The sequence below is a fragment of the Pezoporus wallicus genome, unplaced genomic scaffold (assembly GCF_028554395.1).
Source record: "Pezoporus wallicus isolate ANWC-B61680 ecotype Strahan unplaced genomic scaffold, APGP_CSIRO_Pwel_v1 contig_12814, whole genome shotgun sequence".
Lineage (NCBI taxonomy): Eukaryota > Metazoa > Chordata > Aves > Psittaciformes > Psittacidae > Pezoporus > Pezoporus wallicus.
This window is the reverse complement of record NW_026640662.1, coordinates 120,274-138,323: the sequence shown is the minus strand read 5'-3', so window position 1 is coordinate 138,323 and position 18,050 is coordinate 120,274. Positions and strand designations below refer to the sequence as shown.

At 57.8% G+C, this 18,050-nt stretch overlaps 1 protein-coding gene across 1 annotated transcript in view; it reads right to left on the bottom strand.

Annotated features, from left to right (window-relative positions):
• The window catches only part of RAP1GAP2 (RAP1 GTPase activating protein 2), a 57,090-nt gene extending 39,040 nt beyond the window's left edge, over positions 1-18,050 (bottom strand). Inside the window, exons 1-3 of the mRNA XM_057419987.1 lie at positions 17,941-18,050; positions 15,773-15,889; positions 1,926-1,961 (exon numbers count right to left, since the gene is read on the bottom strand). Of these exons, the coding sequence (XP_057275970.1) occupies positions 1,926-1,961; positions 15,773-15,889; positions 17,941-17,990 (203 nt within the window). The 5' untranslated portion in view covers positions 17,991-18,050. The remainder of the gene's footprint in view (positions 1-1,925; positions 1,962-15,772; positions 15,890-17,940) is intronic.

Sequence of the window (18,050 nt, the reverse complement as noted above, 5' to 3'; positions counted from 1 at the left end):
GCCTCGCCGCAGCGCCCAGCACCGCGCAATCCCCTGCCCGCGGTGCCAGGGCTCTCCATCCATCACCTCGCCGCGACACTCCCACTCCACAGCATCCACTCATCCTCTCCAGTTCCGAGGCCCTCAGACATATTCATGGTTACCATAGGAACTAATGAAACCCGAATTAAAAGAGAGAGGAGAGGCAGACAGGGGGAAAACCGCTTCGATGCTCTGGTGCCACCTGTGTGTGCGAGTTTATTACACCAGTGAGGAGAGCAGCAGGCAGGGAGCATCCCACAGCCCAGCATCAAGCTCGATCTCCCCAAACACCAACTCCACACAGGATCCAACCATCACCCTTCCCTCCAGACCCCAGCAGGGACACGTAGCCCGCTGATCCCTGGGGATCAAGGGGCTCAGTGCCCCAGCAAACCTGGGTGACAGCTCAGAGCACACTGGGAACCCCCTGCAGCCAAACACTGGGGGCCACATCTGCTACCCCGTGTTTTTCCTCCGTGCCAGGCTCCTGCAAGTCAATATTGATGCCTGCAGCACACACAGGGCTTCGTGAAGTGCTCCTTGGCTTGCAGAAAGCAGCTTGTCTTTTTGTTAGCAAGTTACACAGTGAAAGAATTGCCCACGCCTGGCATGTCAGCAGAAGGCTGCAGCAGTAATAAGAGGGTGTTAGAAAACCAAAACTATGTTTTTATTATTATTTTTCTATATATTTTAAAAGCTTTTACAAACATCTAATGTAGCTCTGGCTGGGCCCCAATTACAGAGCCATTTAATGAAGCAATCTGTCCACAAACCAGACGCATTTAGGAAAGGCTGTGGAAAGCATTAGCTGCAAATGGCAGGATAAAGCAGCTCCAGTGGATGCTCATCGAATGCCCAGAGAGAACCCCCTCCTCCAGCCGAGAGAGGAGGGTGGGAGAGAGAAATGTGGGCCCAAATCCTCACCCCTGCCTAAGCAGGAGCACAGCAACATGCTCCATGGCTCACGGTGCCCAGCGTGGTGGGGAAAGGAGGCTGAATGGAGTTTCTGCAGCAGGGCTGCTGCATGGGGCCTGGGGAAAACGTCAGGGCACAACGTACCCGGGCTGTTTAACTCCTTCCGTCTCTACGGGAAAAGGGAAGTCTGCTGAGATTCACCCAAAGCGGTGAACATTGATTTAAACCTCTCATTAGCTCAGCAGAGCCCGAGCCGGGGGCAGCAGCTCTGTTGTGCTGTTTACCACGGGCAGTTGCAGGCACGTTTGGGCAGCAGGTTCCCCCAGGCTCTCTGTGCACTTTGCCACTAATGGCCGTAGAGGGAACCACAGGAGTTGTTACCACACACACCACCCGTGCCCGGCCAGGCTGAGCAGGAGTGTTTCTGTGCCAGCACACGGCTACGCTGACAGCCTGCACCCATCAGCCAGCACCGCAACAGCCCCGGCTCACAGACCCTCCTGGGCCTCAAGAGCATCTTCATCCCTGCAGAGCCATGCCCAGAGCCCTGCGGGAGCAGGAGCAGTGCAACAAGCACCGGCACTCACTGCCCACTGACACCCGCTCCCGCTCCAGACTGCAAGGTTCAGACCAGAATAAACCAGCTCCAACTCCACTGAATTCCCAGGCAGAAGCTTGGTGGCGATTCCCACCCCCATCCCACCACCTGCGAGTTAACCCACTGATCATGCAGCACTTGTGTTGCTGCAGTCACTAAAACCACCCAGTGCCTGAATCACCTTGGACTGGAAGGGAGAACAAACTGCATGACACACACAAACACAGCTCCAGAACAAGGAGATACGGCTGGTGTGCCACTGCACAGAGGCGGAACCGCAAAGACAGCCCAGCTAACAGGAAAAAAGCATCCTGCATGCACAAAGCCAACCCCAGCACCACGTATCTCACAGGGAAATCACTTTATAGGAGAGAAGAATGAGGACACTCACTTCATCTTCAGGCTGGCGAGCATCGTCTTGTCGATCCTGGGGAGAAAGCAGAGGAGGGTGTTACTGCGGGTGCAGGAGGGATGTGTCTCCCTCCAATGTGGGTGCTGGGTGCTGCTGGCAAACCCGACCCCACAGCTTCATGAGAAGCCCCGTGGTGCCCCCAAGAAAGGAGCAAGGATACAGCAGAGGCAGGATGTCTGTACCTGACCGGTCACAGCCTCGCTGTGTGAGCTCAGGCTCATCCCTGCAGGGCTGCACCATCCCCACCTGGGCACTCACCCCTTCCCTTGCCCATAGCTGCTGTGAACACACACATGCACACAGATGGGGGGACCAAGGAGCAGCCCCATTGCTGCCAGCCCTGCCGGGAGCCCCAGTGCCTCACTTCTTTATTTAGCACCACTAATAAGGGCCTATCTCCACGGAGTCATTGTGGTTACAGTGACATTAATATTAATTAATGCAAATGATAGTAATGTCTCAAAATACAAAATTATGTCTTTTGGCAGGCGCTGCACATGCTGTGCTCTGCCACATGGGATGAGAGCCGCATCTCGAGGAAAAAGCAAACACTAAACAGCAGCCCCAAACCCCACCTGTGCCTGCAGAGGACAATGCAGGGCAGCAGAAATCCTGCTTCCCCTCTACTCGCAGCTTTACCTCCCTCTGCCCTCAGGCTCAACTTCCCTGTCACAAGAGGCTGTACCCACGGGGCCAGATCCTGGTACTGTGCCTGCACCATCACCTCTCTTGGGCCAGCATTTCCTTCCCAAACGCCAAGGCCGTGGGAGCTTTGTTCCAGGCATTACCCCAAACAGCTCTGGGAGAGCCGGCACGCTCCTGCTCCTGAAACAGACCCAGGCACCCGCTATTGTCACTTAATACTCAACCAGCCCGTCCACGGCCCTTGTTGATCATTAAATCGAGTTGAACATTAAAGTGTGCTGGGGTAAAGAGCTGTTGCTGGAGTCGGTGGCAGATGCGGAGAGCCCCGGGGACAGCAGGTGTTGGGGCAGCTCCCGCGGGATCCGCACCGAGCGGCTCCATCCGGAACCGCAGGAACTAAAACCCGTTGCTGGTGGTTGGCCTCATAGAGAGCGGAGGAAAAAAGAAAAGAAACAGAAATAAACCACAGCAGAGAGAGCCCCGCGCAGGGAAACCGCAGCTGCAGGATGACTAAGCTGAGAGCCGGCCCTGCCCCGTACCCCCTCCCAAGGTGGGGTGAAGTGAAACACCCCACAGCCAGCCCAGCTCCTCCTGCGCACCCCAGCACAGCCCTGCGGCTCCCGCAGCACCCGCTGCCCCAAGAGCAGCAGCCAGCACCGGCTGGGGGAAGAGGGATAGGGCACCCGCATCAGTCACTGGGGCCAGTGAGCTGGGCAGGGGAGCGGTGGCAGCTCCCAGGGCTGTCACCATGGCTCTACATCACCCACGATGCATCCCTACATCCCAGGGTGACAGCAGCACATCTGCTGCCCCAGGACAGCTCTTTCAGGACCTCTCTGGCTGCAGATACGGACAGTGGGCAGAATAAACCCTGATTCTCACCCTGCTGGAGGGCTGAAGCAGCACTCAAGGCACCGGCAGTGGTGTCTGGGTGTGTCCGGGCACCCCACACACGGTCCCCACAGGAAGGGTGTGTTGGCTGGGGCAGGGTGAGAAGATGCAGATGCAGGTACCGGCTGCAGCAGGTTCCTTCCCTTCCCGTAAACACCCGGGGAAGTGTTTTCCCACTGGGCACAAAGCTCTCCGGGCAGCGCACGGCTGCGAGGGGCATCCTCCCTGGGGAGCTGTGCACTGACCACTTGGCGCTGCCCCCGCACACCCTGCTCTGTCTCTGTGCAGACGCGGGTGCTGATGCTCACAGCAAGCCCGTGCCCTGCAGCGCAGCCCCCTCGCTCCAGCAGACCTCGTTTCCTGCCCGAGCCGCAGTTGTGGTTGTCTGCTCCCTGCAACTGCCAAAGCCAGAAGGAAAACAACAGAGCAAAGCCCAGAGGCCCCGAACACCCCGGCGCGGGGGTAACGGCCCCGCTCCGTCCCAGCGGGAGGCTGTCACCGGCAGCAGCTCCCGGGACGCGCCTGCTGGGGCCCCAGAGCCCCTGCTCCCGGTGGCAGCAGTGGGGCAGAGCCGTCCAAGAGCTGCCATTTGTGCCCAGAATGAGCCTGCCCTTCACTGAAGTTATCTGTACAGGAGGACGTCCAAGGACTTCCTTCCCATTTTCATGCAGAGGAAAAGCCCAGCTGAGAAAACGCTTGGCTTCACTGGGAGGGGAGCTTCATTCCAGGGACCTGGAAGCCCCCCCACCCCCCACCTCACTGCCCCCCTGCAGCATTTTCCCCAGCAGGTTTTAAGCAGCCACAAGCATTCTCCCAAGCCCTGCAGCTCCCACAGCACCGCAGCAGAGCTGCCCTTGAGCCAGCCCCGGAGAGCCAAAACCATCACAAAATCGCCCATTCGGCCATCAGTCTCCACTGACCACAGTCACACAGCACGGACCTGGAACGGGCATAAAAGACATTAGAAAGGGGGAAACTGGGGTCGAGCAGTGCCGCTTCCTTATTTCCCTGTAGATAACACATCTGGGAGAGAAGGGACACAAGACACAAGCAGACCCAAACAGCTCTGCCAAGCACGGACGGAGCAGGGACAACTCAGGAGGTGCCGATGGTGCCAGGAACCCGCCATGGACGAGGTGGGACCCCACTATGTGCCGCAAGGTGCCAAAGCTGGCTGCGAGCATCACTGCCCAGGCACAGAGGAGCGGGCAGCGGGTCCTCAGCAGCCAGAAGCTGCCTGGGCTTCCCTGCGGGCACGGGGGAAGATCCTGACTCCCGCACGTGCTGGCGCGGGGCCGCGGGAAGGGCTCTGCCATGAGGACACCGCAGCACAGCAGCGCGGTGCGTCCTTCCCAGGGGGAAGGAGAAGCTGCCCGTGCGGCACCGAGGGCAGGACAAGAGGCACCCACCAGCCGTAGCCGCCGAAGGAGACGCTGCGCTTCCTCTGGAACATGGTGGCGCGGTGCTGCCGGGGCGCTCCAGCCATGGGGACACCGGGACGGTGGCAGCGTGCGCCAGCAGTGCCGGGTGCTTCCTGCGGGACAGGCGCTGTGCCAGGGCGGGGGGACCCAGCGCCGCCCCTCCACGCACCCCAGATAAAAGTCATTTCCTTTTCTCTGTTTTCGCTTGCGGCCTCGGGCTTTTCACAACCCTTCGCTGCAGATGGCGTATTTCTCCTAATGGCAGGAGCCGTGGCACTGGAGCTGGACACGGCGTCACCCGTAGTCATGGTGCCGTGGGGCTGCCCCAGCTGGCAGAGGGTCTCTGGTGGCACCACAGGGGTCTGCATCCCCGAAACCTGCATTCCCTGCACCTGGCTGGCTCCCTGGTCAGGGATCCTCCTGTGTCTCCAGCACCTTTCAATGGGCTTCCCACTAAAGGCATGGAACCTCAATAACCCTAACCCAAAAACCCCATCACCACATTTCTCACAGCAAACAGGTCCCTGGCTGCTCCAGCTCTCAGTGGGGCACCTCCCACCCGGCCTCATTCAGCAGCAGTACATGGGTTTTCTCCCATTCCCCAGCAGCTCCGTGATGTGCAGCTGCAGCCTGACCGCCACTGAAAACCACGCAGTCCTCTCACAGCCAGGCTTCATAAATCCCACTTAAATGGAAGTGCTGACCTGCGGCTGGACACGAGCTTCCATCAATCACAAGGTCCCAAGAAAACAGGCTGTTGTTCCCTGCACCAGCCTTTGGGAACAGCAGAGCCCATGGGAGCTGCGAGATGTGCTCCTTCCTTACCAGCGCCCAGGGGCTGGGTACCACATGCAGGGGCTGCCATCCCATCCTCACACCTTGCAGCTCCCCAGACCAGCCACCAGCACACATCGGCACCCCCTCAGGCTGCAAGAGGGGCTTCACCCTCTCCAGTGAGTGAGAAGGGAGGGTGGGAACCCCAAGCATCCCTCAGCAGCCAGGGGGCTGCACTATCCCGGGGCTGCAGTGGGACTCGGGTTGGAGCCGCACCTCGCACCGCAGCCTCGCATCATCCACCGAGCTCAGGAGATGCGAACCCAAGGCTCCCTTCCCAAAGTCCCGGCAGTTCAGAGCTGAGGTGCTCCTGGTTCAACTCTTTGTGCACTCACCTCCTACTCTGGTGATTCAACATGACACCCCGCACACAGCAAACATCCCTTGGTGCGCTGCTGGGCAGGGCCTGGCTCCCAGCGCTCCGTGGGTCCTGATGCGAATCCTAGCCCAGAGCTCTGCGGGAGCCAGCCTCTCATCCAAGCACCCGAAAGCTTTAAACTGAGAAGCATTTGGATCCTGTCTGATGTGTGAAAGGAAGAGGGGAGGCAGGGGGGTGGATGGGGAGTTGGAGAGAGAAATCACTCAACTCTGGGGAAAAAGCTTGGACTCAAACCCAGCTATTTCAACTCCTACTTTTCTGCCCACAGCCATCTCTCCTTAGAAGGATGAAGTGATCGAAATCCTTTGCATTCGAGGGCTCTTAAGAACATCATTAAAAACAAAAAGGGAAAAAAAAAGAAAACCCAAAAGCCTCCCAGATGTGCTGCAGGCTCGAAAGCCATAACTCAGGTACCATGAAATATCTGGAGCAGACATTTGCTCAGAGCACGTTTGTTTCTGGCCTGGATGCTTCGTGTTAAAGCTCTGCATCAACAGCAGTGTGACGTTATCCTCGCACTTCATCTTCCCCCAGGCCGCATCTTTCTTACACTCACAGCAGTTGGTTTCTGCCCAGCTCTACTGAGCCACACATGATTCACATGCCTGAAAACACAAGCAGGGAGCCCTGCAGTGCATGGGAACTGCATGGGACTGCTGTGGCCCAGTGCAGCCCTGCAGGCAGAGGTGCAGTGCAGGTAGCGACAGCAGCCATGGGGAGCATCAGTCTACAGCTGGCATCACACCAGAAACGGCGTGGAGAGCCCAGGAAAACAGCCAGCTCTTCATTTAAACGTTTACTCTTGCAGTCTGTAAGCAGCAATTACCACATCTCGCTCTGCCACTTCAGTCCTTACGTGAACCCTCTGCTGTCGGAGGCACATGGAAGCAGAGGGAGAGGGGGAGATGTGCAGAAGGCAGGGCCATGCTCCCTGCTGCTGGAGTCAGTGCAGCCAGGGGGGTCACCACTGCTTGTTAGGGTCTCCTTATATGCCCTTGGCACGGCAGAGGAATGGTTCCCACACCTCCCCTAGGATATCAGAGCCAAGGAGAGCAGGACCACGGCACAGCCACGGGGGAGCTGCCTCCATTTCCCACTGCGAGGAGAGGTGCGAGGCAGCTCCGTGCAATGCCAACCTCACCCTGCACCAGCAGGACCAGTACCCAAGGGTGTCCGGGGAAAAGGGCAGCTCTCCCTGCTCCTCATCCCTGCCAGAGCCATGACAGCCACCCCAGACACAGGTGACAAACAGCATCTGGACCAGGCAAAGGTTAAAACCACACCAGGGACCCAACTCCAAGCCCGCAGGAGCCTTCAGGCTCCCCGCTCTGTTTCAGCACATCCCACCAGCACCACCTCACCCGCACGGGAGGCATCCGGAAGGAGTGTGTCTGCAGTGATATTTTCTTGCTTCTCTCTTCCCCCCCGGGGTATTTCACACAGCTGAGCTCAAAAACAAAAGGATAAAAGAAATCCCTCCTCCTTTCACAGCAGGCAGATCAGAACTGATCAGCCCAAACTAAGAAACAAAGGCCTGGGGGAGGATGGTGACTCCCTGGTGCCATCTGCACCAGACAGAACTAACATTTCCAAGGGCCTCTGCCAGAGCCATGAGCCCATCACCCCGGTGTACCCCAGCCACATTCCCAACCCTGGTGAGCACCCTCAGTGCCACCAGGGAGGGGGTGCCACATATTGAATCATAGAACCATAGAATAGTTAGGGTTGGAAAGGACCTTAAGATCATCCCATTCCAACGCCCCTGCCATGGGCAGGGACACCTCACACTAAACCATCTCACCCAAGGCCTCGTCCAACCTGGCCTTGAACACTGCCAGGGATGGAGCGTTCACAGCTTCCCTGGGCAACCCATTCCAGTGCCTCACCACCCTAACAGGAAAGAATTTCCTCCTTATATCCAATCTAAACTTCCCCTGTTTAAGTTTTAACCCGTTACCCCTTGTCGTATCACTACAGTCCCTAATGAAGAGTCCCTCCCCAGCATCCCTATAGGCCCCCTTCAGACACTGGAAGCTGCTATGAGGTCTCCACGCAGCCTTCTCTTCTTCAGGCTGAACAGCCCCAACTTTCTCAGCCTGTCTTCATAAGGGAGGTGCTCCAGCCCCTGAGCATCCTCGTGGCCTCCTCTGGACTTGTTCCAACAGTTCCATGTCCTTAATAGATAATGAAGGACACCAACCCTGGAGCCCCCCAGGCAGCTCAAAGGGGAGCAGCGTGCAGGAGAGGTGCCCATGTTTTGGGTGGCTCCATCACCCCAACCGGGCACAAGACAAGAGAGGAGGGAGCGCGAGGCTGAGCCATAGCAGAGCTCTGATAACTGAGCAGCGCTGGGGATAATGAGCGCACGCTGCTGGGCTGCTCACAGAGGGAAACACAGGCTGGTTGTGCACAGCCCAGCTCAGCTCCCATCCCCTACAGGAGACTGCAGGGCTCGAACTGCCCCTGACAGCCCCATCCCTGGCAGTGCTCAAGGCCAGGTTGGAGGCAGGGGCTTGGAGCAAGCTGCTCTAGTGGAAGGGGTCCCTGCCCGTGGCAGGGGTTGGAGCTGGAGGAGCTTTAAGGTCCCTTCAACACAAACCAGCCTGGGATCCTATGACGTATGCTGCCAGTGGGACCGCCAAACCCTCAGCACCAGTGAACACATGAACTCTTGGCACAGAAGAAAGCAGGCTCTGAAGGCACCTTCCTCCCAGGGGACCAAAGCTGCCAGCCAGCCCTCCTGTGCACACAGCAGCAGCAGCAGGACGGGTTAGCCAGGCCACCAGCCACCAGCACCACTGCACGGCTCAGCCCCAGCAGCTAGGGACCCTTTGTGGTGCAGCCAGCATGGGCAGAACCTGCTGCTCCCATTCCCAGGGCTGCTCCAGGCTCCCGCAGCAGCCGGGTGACTCAGGCAGCCATGGAATGGGGAACCACAGCGTGGGGCTGACCCTCTGTCCATGCGAGCACAGACAGTGCCTCTGCATGGGCCGGGCTGCAGCCATGGGCACACACTGCATCCTCAGCCTGCACCGCAGAGCAGAACACTGCCCGGGAAGGGCAGCACAATTCTTCCCTTTGTTACTGGGGCTAAGAGAAACTGATTGCATCATTAGTGCTTTAATATTGCATGCGGCGCGCTGAGGGTATTCATCTTTCTATTATGATTCCAAGGAAGGTTGTGGGCACCCAGAAATATCAGGTTTTCTCCTGGCAGGAAGAACACGCTGTACATATCAGCAGTCTCAACACGGAAAGCAAACAAAATAGGGTCCGAATTATTTCTGACTCAGTACATGGAATATTTTTAACAGTATTTTCTCCCCTTTATGGTGCTGCTGAAGTGAGATGAAGTGAGAAACTCCGTGTCTTAAACGGCAGGCTCCCACAAAACCCAGCTTGCTCTCAAAGGTGTCTATTTGATGCTCAACAGCCCATGGGCCTGCAGCACCCACCGGCTGCCGCAGGGCTCCTCAGCCCCAGCACCGGGGAGGGGGACCCTGTTTGTCACTCAAGAGCTGAGCTGCAGCCAAGGGACTGTAAAGCCAAGAGCAGGCTCCGGATACCTGCCTGCCTCCATCAGGGCTGCTCATCACAGGGCACTGACCAGCTCCAGCAGCTTTGCTCCTTAGGCACAGGCACAGGCACAGCCCGGGGAGCAGAGCCGAGCTGCCTGCTCTCTGCAGCCACTTGTTAAACCCAGCAGGGAGGGATCAACGCATGTGAGCTTTAACTGGGAGGATCAGCTGCAGAATGAAGCAAGCAGCCAGAACAGGCAAACTCCGACCCAGCCAAGGGGGGGAGCACAGAAAGGGCCGTTCCCCAGGGCCTGTCACCCACATCCTGGGGAGCATCGGCAGTGGGACCCGGGGACGAGCAGCAGGGGCCGTGCGCAGCCTGGCAGAGACAGAAACGCTTCTGTGGGACCACTGCAGAGGAAAACAAGGCCAAACCCTGCAAGCCCGGCTTGGTGCGAACACCACCAGCAGAAATCAATGTGTTTAACCGTTCCTGGGTCTGAAGTCCATCCATCCTAATTTGTCTTTTCTTTACAGTATTGATCTCACCATTTCCAAGCAGCGCCGAGGGGAGGCAAGGACAGCCTGAAGCAAACCTCATGAAGCACATCACTCCCCCTCCCTCCAAGGCTCGCTCTGAACAGAGCATCAGGGGATGTGAACACAACCCTCTGGTCCCTGGCTCCTGCCTTTGGGCCTCCTGGGGTAACTGAGTTTGCTGAGCACCCTGCAGCACCAAGAGCCTCACCAGCATTCACATTTAGACACACACATGCTCCCTGGTACCCAGCCTGACACACATCAGTAACGGGTTTCTGCCAGCATCACACAACCTGGCTCTTCCCTGTAGGAGGACACGACACAGATCTCATCTGCTCACAGCCCTGCACACAAAGTCACCACACACACTTCCAGGCTCATTAAAATCTCAGCCCACAGTGAACTTAATGTACAGAGTTGCTCATTCTCTCAGGTTCACCCATTTTAGAGATGTCTTGCTAGTGAGGGAAATCCCCAAAGAGGCTCTCTCTTTGGGAAGAGCCTGTTCAAGCACACTGTTACTGCGTGTGTGGTTTCCCCACCTCTTCCATCCATGTCCCTTCCCATGCAAGTTAAGCCCAAGAGGGGATACTTCAGAAGAGCAGCAGATGCCCATGTCCACATGCACACGGTGCCTCCCCCAAGAAACCTGCAGGAAGGTTTCTCTGTGTATCCACATCCCTGCTCCAGAGGCAGCCCAGCCCCAGGTAGGGCAGGTACCACTGCCCACAGAGTGCCCATCCCACACTTGGGGCAGCCCTGCTGCAGGCAGGGGGCAGGCAGGCAAGCAGCTGACCATTCCCAGTGCCTGGTCCCTGGGCACTGTTACCATGGCTACCTCCACATCCACTGTGCATCCCGCATTCAGTACGCGGTCCCCTGCTACAGGAGCTCATTGCCTGTCCACCCGGGCACCACAGGACTGGTGGAGGGAGGATGCATTAGGGCAAGACCCAACCAAGCCCCATTCCTACTAGCAGGCTGGCACCAGTGTACAGCTGGACCAGCAGAACCAGGGAGCATTTGGCCCAATTCACACAGCAGACGCAGGAGCGATACAACTGCAGGCTAGGAAGAAACTGTGGCAAGACAGAAAAAGAACTGCTTAAACTAAAAACAAGGGCTGGCAAAACATGGGGGTGGGAAGAACGCATGGGCATGAGATAGACCTGAATATGCTTTGTCTGGAAATTAGGAGGTTTCTAGTCTTTAATACAAACAATCTCTGGAACAGTTTCCTAATAGCAGAAGAAAGAAAAAAGCTCTAAGTGATGCTCAGCACATTCATGAGGATGTTACACGAGTGGGTGCTGGCAGCAGTGGGGAGCTGGGCTTGGAGAACCAGCTCCTGCCCTCACACCACCTCTCACAGCTCCAACTTGCACCCCACACGCTGCCCAGCTCCAGCAGCCACTGCTGACAGCCAGGATGCTGGAACAGGGCGAGATCCAGGCAGCAGTCAGGGCTCAGCTTCAAGGCCAAACTTGCACCTGGTTCCACCTGAATACAGCAATCTGAACACAGAGTTTGGACTCGAGCTCTTCAAATCCCTGCTACATCTCACCACTGTCACCTGCCTTCTTCCACCATTTTGGGTGGGTTTTGCAAAGAGCTGGACTAGATCCAAAGCAGAGTCAAGGAACAGCTCCTCCTGGTTTGGCATCCAGCTTGGAGGCAGATGTTAACTCCAAGCAGGGATTCATCTACCCCCACAAAATTGGAAAGAGGTCTAGGCAGAATGAGCTGGTTTTAGCTCCTGGAAAAAAAAGCCTCTTCCTACTGTTGCTGCTGAAGTCCTGCTCCTGTTTCCACAGCAGCCGCTAACGACAACCAGAGCATCTGACTCCAGGTACACAACAGGCAATGGCAACAGAGGGACTCTGCCAGCAGCCCCCAGGACCCTGTTGCTGTACGGATACACTTCGGGATGAAGGGGAAGAAGGATGATAAAACAAACACGGGGCAAAGCAAAAAGGTGTTTTTGCTGCTGTGGTTACTGTGAGCTGCCCTTTGGGAGGAATCCTCCTTTGGGGAGGACAAGGTAGCTGCTAAACGTGGTGCACACAGCGAGCCTGCTGGCTGGAATCACGCTTCTTGTTGAATCTGAATTTAAACTCCTTGGCGTGTTCCCAACCCCAATAAATCGTGCCGTGTGGACAGATATTATGTCCCTTGTGCTACTAAAACAACAACCAGGCTTAAATAAAACAGTGGAGCCTGGAGCGTGCAGCAGATGAGGAAACAAGGCAGCCCCTGGCAGGCTCCATCTCACATCCCGTCCACGCCAGGGATGCAGGCGACACGGAGCTCGCACACCGGCTCCACCGGTGCTCTGCCCGCAGAGACGAGCCGGATAAAAGCGGTGCTCTGCATGTGAGCAGACATTACACCGCTCCTCCGGCAGAGATAAGCTGCAGTCTCATTCGAAGGCAGAGGGGAGGAGGGTCACCCCAGCACACGGCGCTGGGTGCACAGAGGCTCCGAACAATCTCTGCGCCCTGCTTTTGTCATGCAAAGAATCTGGGGCCCCTCCGCAAAGGGGGTGCCCTGCAAAGGCAGGACCATAACCCCTCACAGCCCTGTCGGTGAGCTGCTCAGAGCAAGCACCAACACCACGACCCCCAACACATCGGAGCAGAGCCCTGGAGACACCTTTTGAAGTTTCCTCATTGAATTTTCCCTGTTTAACAAGGGCGCCGGCACCCAGACCCCATAGACCCCGAGTCCCCAAGCCCGACACACAGAGCCTCAAGCAGTCACCGCGTATTTAAATGCAAACCGAGGAGCTGAGAACTGCAAAGGCTTCAACAATAGCAATGCCGGCTCTGCCTCACATTTGCATGCAGACCAGCAGCGTAAAAACAAGGACAAACACAGACTTGAACCCCCCCGTTAAAGCCTTACCCGGGTGTTGCTATCCCCGTCCGCCGCTACCGCAGCCCCGCCGTGCGCTGCCCTCGGGTCCGATTCCACAAGCCTGGAACGCCCCTTACCCGGTGTCCTCGCCGCGCTGCGCGGAGCCGGCAGTGCTGGAGCCCCTGCGCGGGGCGGTGCGGTGCGGTGCGAGCGTTACCGCAGCCCCGGGCTCCCAGGAGCCTGCGCCGGGCGCTGCGCACCCGCAGACCCCCGGCCACGCACCCGCGGCCCCGCTCCCAATGGCAGAGCCGGGGCTGCCGCCGCCCCAACGCCTCACCCACGCACAGGGAGAGGTGCAAGAGCTGCTCAGGGCAAGCGCATCAGGGAGCTGGAAACTGGGACTGGGTCCCTGCAGCGGGAAGGAAAGAATGTGAGGGTCAAGTCGTGATGGGCGCCGGGGGGGTCACTGGAGCAGCACCCACCGGGGAGAGCTGAGGAGCTTGGTCATTGCAGTGCCCAGAGTGAAAGGGCTGGTTTGGGAAAAGATAGCTAGAAAATGGAGCAGCCCTCTTTGAATTCAGCTTTGAAAGCAGACTTTAGCCTTCATGTGAGCTCCTTCATCTGTTACAGCAGAATTACAGACACAGACCTGACAAAAGAGCAGCTTCCAGGGCCAAAAGTCTGGACCCACTGAAGGGAAAGGCAAAAGCAAAATTCCCGTTCCCACTGACAGGCCCCTCCTTTCTAGCTCTTTCTACCCCAGCCTCAGGCTGCTGTCCCCCAGCAGAGCCCAAAGGTGAGCCTGCACCAGAGCACAGCCTGATCATCACAAGTTTGGTCCCACCGGTTCCTAAAGCAATTCAAGGAAACTAATGTAATTCTCTTTTTGTGCTGCCTGGTCCCTGTGGAGCTCACCAGTAACACACACCACTTGACCAGGCCAGTGTTTGCAGGAGGTGACAAACAGCCATACAACTCCCTTCTTGCCCCCAGCCGTGTCACTACCCTTATGCAAAGCAGCAGCAGTTAGTGCAAAACAGAGACAGTGATCCAGTGAATGTGACAAATAAAGCAACAGCTTGAAATGCCACAGATCATCCCGGTGTCAGTGTGCCACCTGAGGCACCATAATGTGCCTTAGATGCAGCCTCAAGCAATGTGCTACAGCAGAAACAAGTACTGGTGCTGGGCACAGCTGCCTGCTCACCGGGCCCACCAGACCAGGAGGCTGCAGGGCAAACAAGATGCTTGGAAGTGGTGATGCATCCCCAGCACAGCTCACTCCCATCCTGTGGAGCAGCCACTGAAGCCAGCTCGCTTCAGGTTTGTGCCCCAAGCAGGACCTGGCCGCAGGCACCACCTGAGCAGGCTGCTCTGCCTCTGCTCAGAGTCAGCTGGGCAAACCTGGGACTCACCCAGCTGGATTTGCACTTGGGCTGCTCAGGGTGACAGCCCGAGCTGCAGCCCAGGTGAAGGTTTCACCCCCATAAGAGCAATGCAGGCGCTGTTCTTGGCTCTACCAGACTTCTCCAGGTAATTCCCCTGCCCACTGGGAAATCAGTTGCATCCAGTGGAATTAACCCCAGTGGTACTTCACACTAATTGTAAATGACGTTGCACACGTTGATGTTCCACATGCCGCATGATGCACTTGTGTCAGGGGTGAGATTACACAGCCTTTGGTAGCAATTTCCTATAATTACTTCAGATTAACGACCGGCATGGTGATTGCAGCTTCTGGGAAGCCTCTCTGGTGGGAGCCAGAGGAATCGCTGTCTCAGGATGCGGCCAGGTTGCACACCATGGCTGCTGCCGAGGGAAGCAGGGACCTCACTCCTGCAAGCCTCTTCTAGGTGTGGATGTCACCTCTGGGAGCAGGACAGAGCCCTGCCTACACAGCCCATGGGCTCCAGAGCACCGTGCACCTCCCAGAGACCCCTCACCCTGCGAGGTGCCTCCAAGAGCCCTTCCCCACCCTGTGTTTCAGGCACCTCCTCCCTCCCCAGCCACCCTCCCACCGTTGGTCTGCTCCAGGCAACCCTGGCCAGATAAAGACCTGAGGGCTTTAAGGAGAAAAACTGCTGCAGAAACAAAGAGGGAAAAGCTTTCAGCCACCCGGGGACTTGGGTGTTGCAGTGCTCTTAATGGGCAGCACAACAGACACTGCGCTGTATGTGTCTTGAGGCCCACAGGGCTCTTATGTTAATTGCATTCTATCACCAAACACTGGGATCCAAACCGACAGCAACACATGTGCATCAGCAGGGAAAGCCACAGCACATGCCCAGGACATGGCCTCAGTGAGCTGTGATGGAGGGAGCTTAAGCAGCAGACCAGGGTATCAGAACAAATACTGTCCAGAGATCACTTACGCTGGGAGATCTGCATACCCTGGCACCAAATCTGGTTTTTAACTAAATCTCAGGTGTGCTGCACACATAAAGCAGGTCCTCAAAGGTTGTGTGACCAAAAGCATGGAGGATTAAAAAACTACGGGCAGGCAGTAACTTGTCCTTTGCACTGCTTTATACCAGAGGGGTGTTTAGAGGATGCTTGCAGCTCCCAGCTGCTGCATCTGGGACTTCATTTTACTGCTGTTTAAAGATGTCCAGGTATTCACAGGGCCCCAGAGACAGGCTGAGGCTCAGGAGACCCACGTCAAAGCTACGAGGGCTTGAGGCAGAGCGAGTGGCACTGGGAGGGGATGCGTCAATGCTCCTGCAGCCCCGGGCCCCCCCTTACCTGCTGGGTGAGCCCAGGTCCGCCCGGCTGAGGATGCGGTGCTGCTGGGGCGAGTACAGCCACTGGAACGCCGTCAGCGTCCTCTCCTCGATCCGAAACCGGCCCTCCCGCACGTACCTAAAAATAACAGCAGGGACTGGAATATTCACCAGCGCAGGGTGGGGGAGCTGCGGGACGGGGAGGGCGGCTCAGGGCCGGCCGCGGCTCCACCGCCTCCTTCACCGGAGCCCTGCCTGCATCCCTGCAAGTCCCCATCCTTCTCTGCCCATCAGGAGACGCTCCCACGGGCGCACGGCTGTGGCTGGGACCGGGCACCCTTTCGAGGAGCCAGCACTTCCGAAGCAACCCAGGATGTTTCACTGTACATCCCTGGCAGGCAGAGGGGCAGCATCAGTACCCGGCTCAGCAGCACAGCCTGCTCCAACTGCTCCCGCACAGCTCTCACCAGCACCAAGCCCAGGCTAATGCCTTTCTAACATCATTTTGAATGTCAGGCCAGAAGCTGAGGCTTATTAAATAATATTCAAGTGATGAATTGGTGGCTATCTTGATTAGAGAAGTTCAGGTTCTCTGTTTAGTGAGCACAGTGTCAGTGACAGCAGTTGTTCCCATCTTTCAGAGCGGAGTCCTGCTGCCTGCCTCCATCTCAGCAGCCAGCTGCACTTCACACACCCTCCTCTGGACATGAAATTTCATCAGCAAGCCATTAATTATTTAAAGCCTCCGTGGTGCTGGTTGGAGACACGCACACAGCTGCAGCATCCACAAAACCCAGCCAGGGCTGGGGCGAGCTCATGGTCCTCTCCTCCACACACGTCTGCTCTGGGTGGTACAATCCCGCCGGGAACAGCAGGGATCGGGCCATGCTGCCTGGATGGGCCAAGGGGATGCCCCACTGTGCCCCGGGCTGCCTGCAGCCCTGCTGAGCAGGGACACGTCCGGAGCTGTTCAGTGCTCTGCTGCCCACCCGAACTCATCCAACACAGGGATGTGAGGTCCTGCCAGAGCTGGGGGCAGTGACAGAGCCAGAACCTCCTGCTGTCAGCAGAAGGAAACCCAAAAGGCTCCAGGAGTGTCCTCAGCACAGAGTGACCTGATTGTCTTGGTGAAAGCAAGCAGGGATGGTGCAGTCCCAGCCCTCCCCTGCAGCTCTTGCATGTGACAGCACTGCACAGAGTGGTGGCAGGCAAGCCAGGATGGCTTTTGGGAAGGAAGTTCAGGGATGGCAGAATGGCCAAGCCCAGCAGCCGCGGTAACAGCTGGAATCTAAGTGTGCACGAAGCAAAGTACCCTCGGCTGCTGAGGGGGGAAACACAATGAAAAGAGCTTCACAAGCTTAGAGTAATCCTCAGCCAATTTCCACTCTGGTTCACAAGGATCCCACCGCACCGGGAGTTCCAGCTCCATCCTGGCTCTGCTCCACAGCAGCCGGTACCAGAACAAGCCTGGGCCTGGTCCCAACTCTTACATCAGCAGCATCGGAGCCCCCCCGGTCACCATCTGGCATCGTGACAGCGTCCTGCTCAAAAGTCACAAGCCTTGGACGTCACAAACTACACAACTGCACACACAAAGACTCAGGGAGAGCTTGTTTCCAACGTCAGCCCATCCTGCTGCTCAGGGTGCTGCTATCATCCATCCTCATCTGAGGCTGAGGGTCCCCAAAGCCTGACACAGCCTCAGCACCCTCCACCCCCAGACAACACCAGGATGCCCCAAAGCATCCCAGTGTCCCAGAGGCAGCCCCCCAACACACCAGGCTGCTGCTGCTTCCCACACCACTCCTGTGTGGTTCAGGGCCACTTTCCGCACAGGAACTCTCTTTGGGATCCAACTCGTCTACTTCCACGGGTCCCCAAATGCCAGATACCCCCGCGCTGCCCGAGGAGGTGACACCCCCCTCCTTTCCCTGCTGCAGCAGCCGCTCCGGGGGTCCCACCACAACCGGGATCAAGCAGCGACCCCCGGAGCTCCCCAGGCAGGGGCCGAGTCCCGTGTGTGCCCCCCCACCCCACCCCGCGGAGCCCTCCCCTGCCGGGGCTCCCCTCTTCCCCCCGCCCAGCAGCCGGGGCACCCCGGGCTCGGAGCATCCCCACACCAGAGCCGAGACCCCCTTAAAGCTCAGCCCCTCCCCGAGCATCCACCGGGACCGCCGGCCCCGCACTCACCAGCGCACCAGCTCCCAGCGCCGCTCCCCCGCCGCCTTGCCCGAGGCCATGCCGCGGAACGGGGAGCCCCTCCGCAGAGCCCCGGTCCCGCAGCGCGGTCCGGTCCCGGT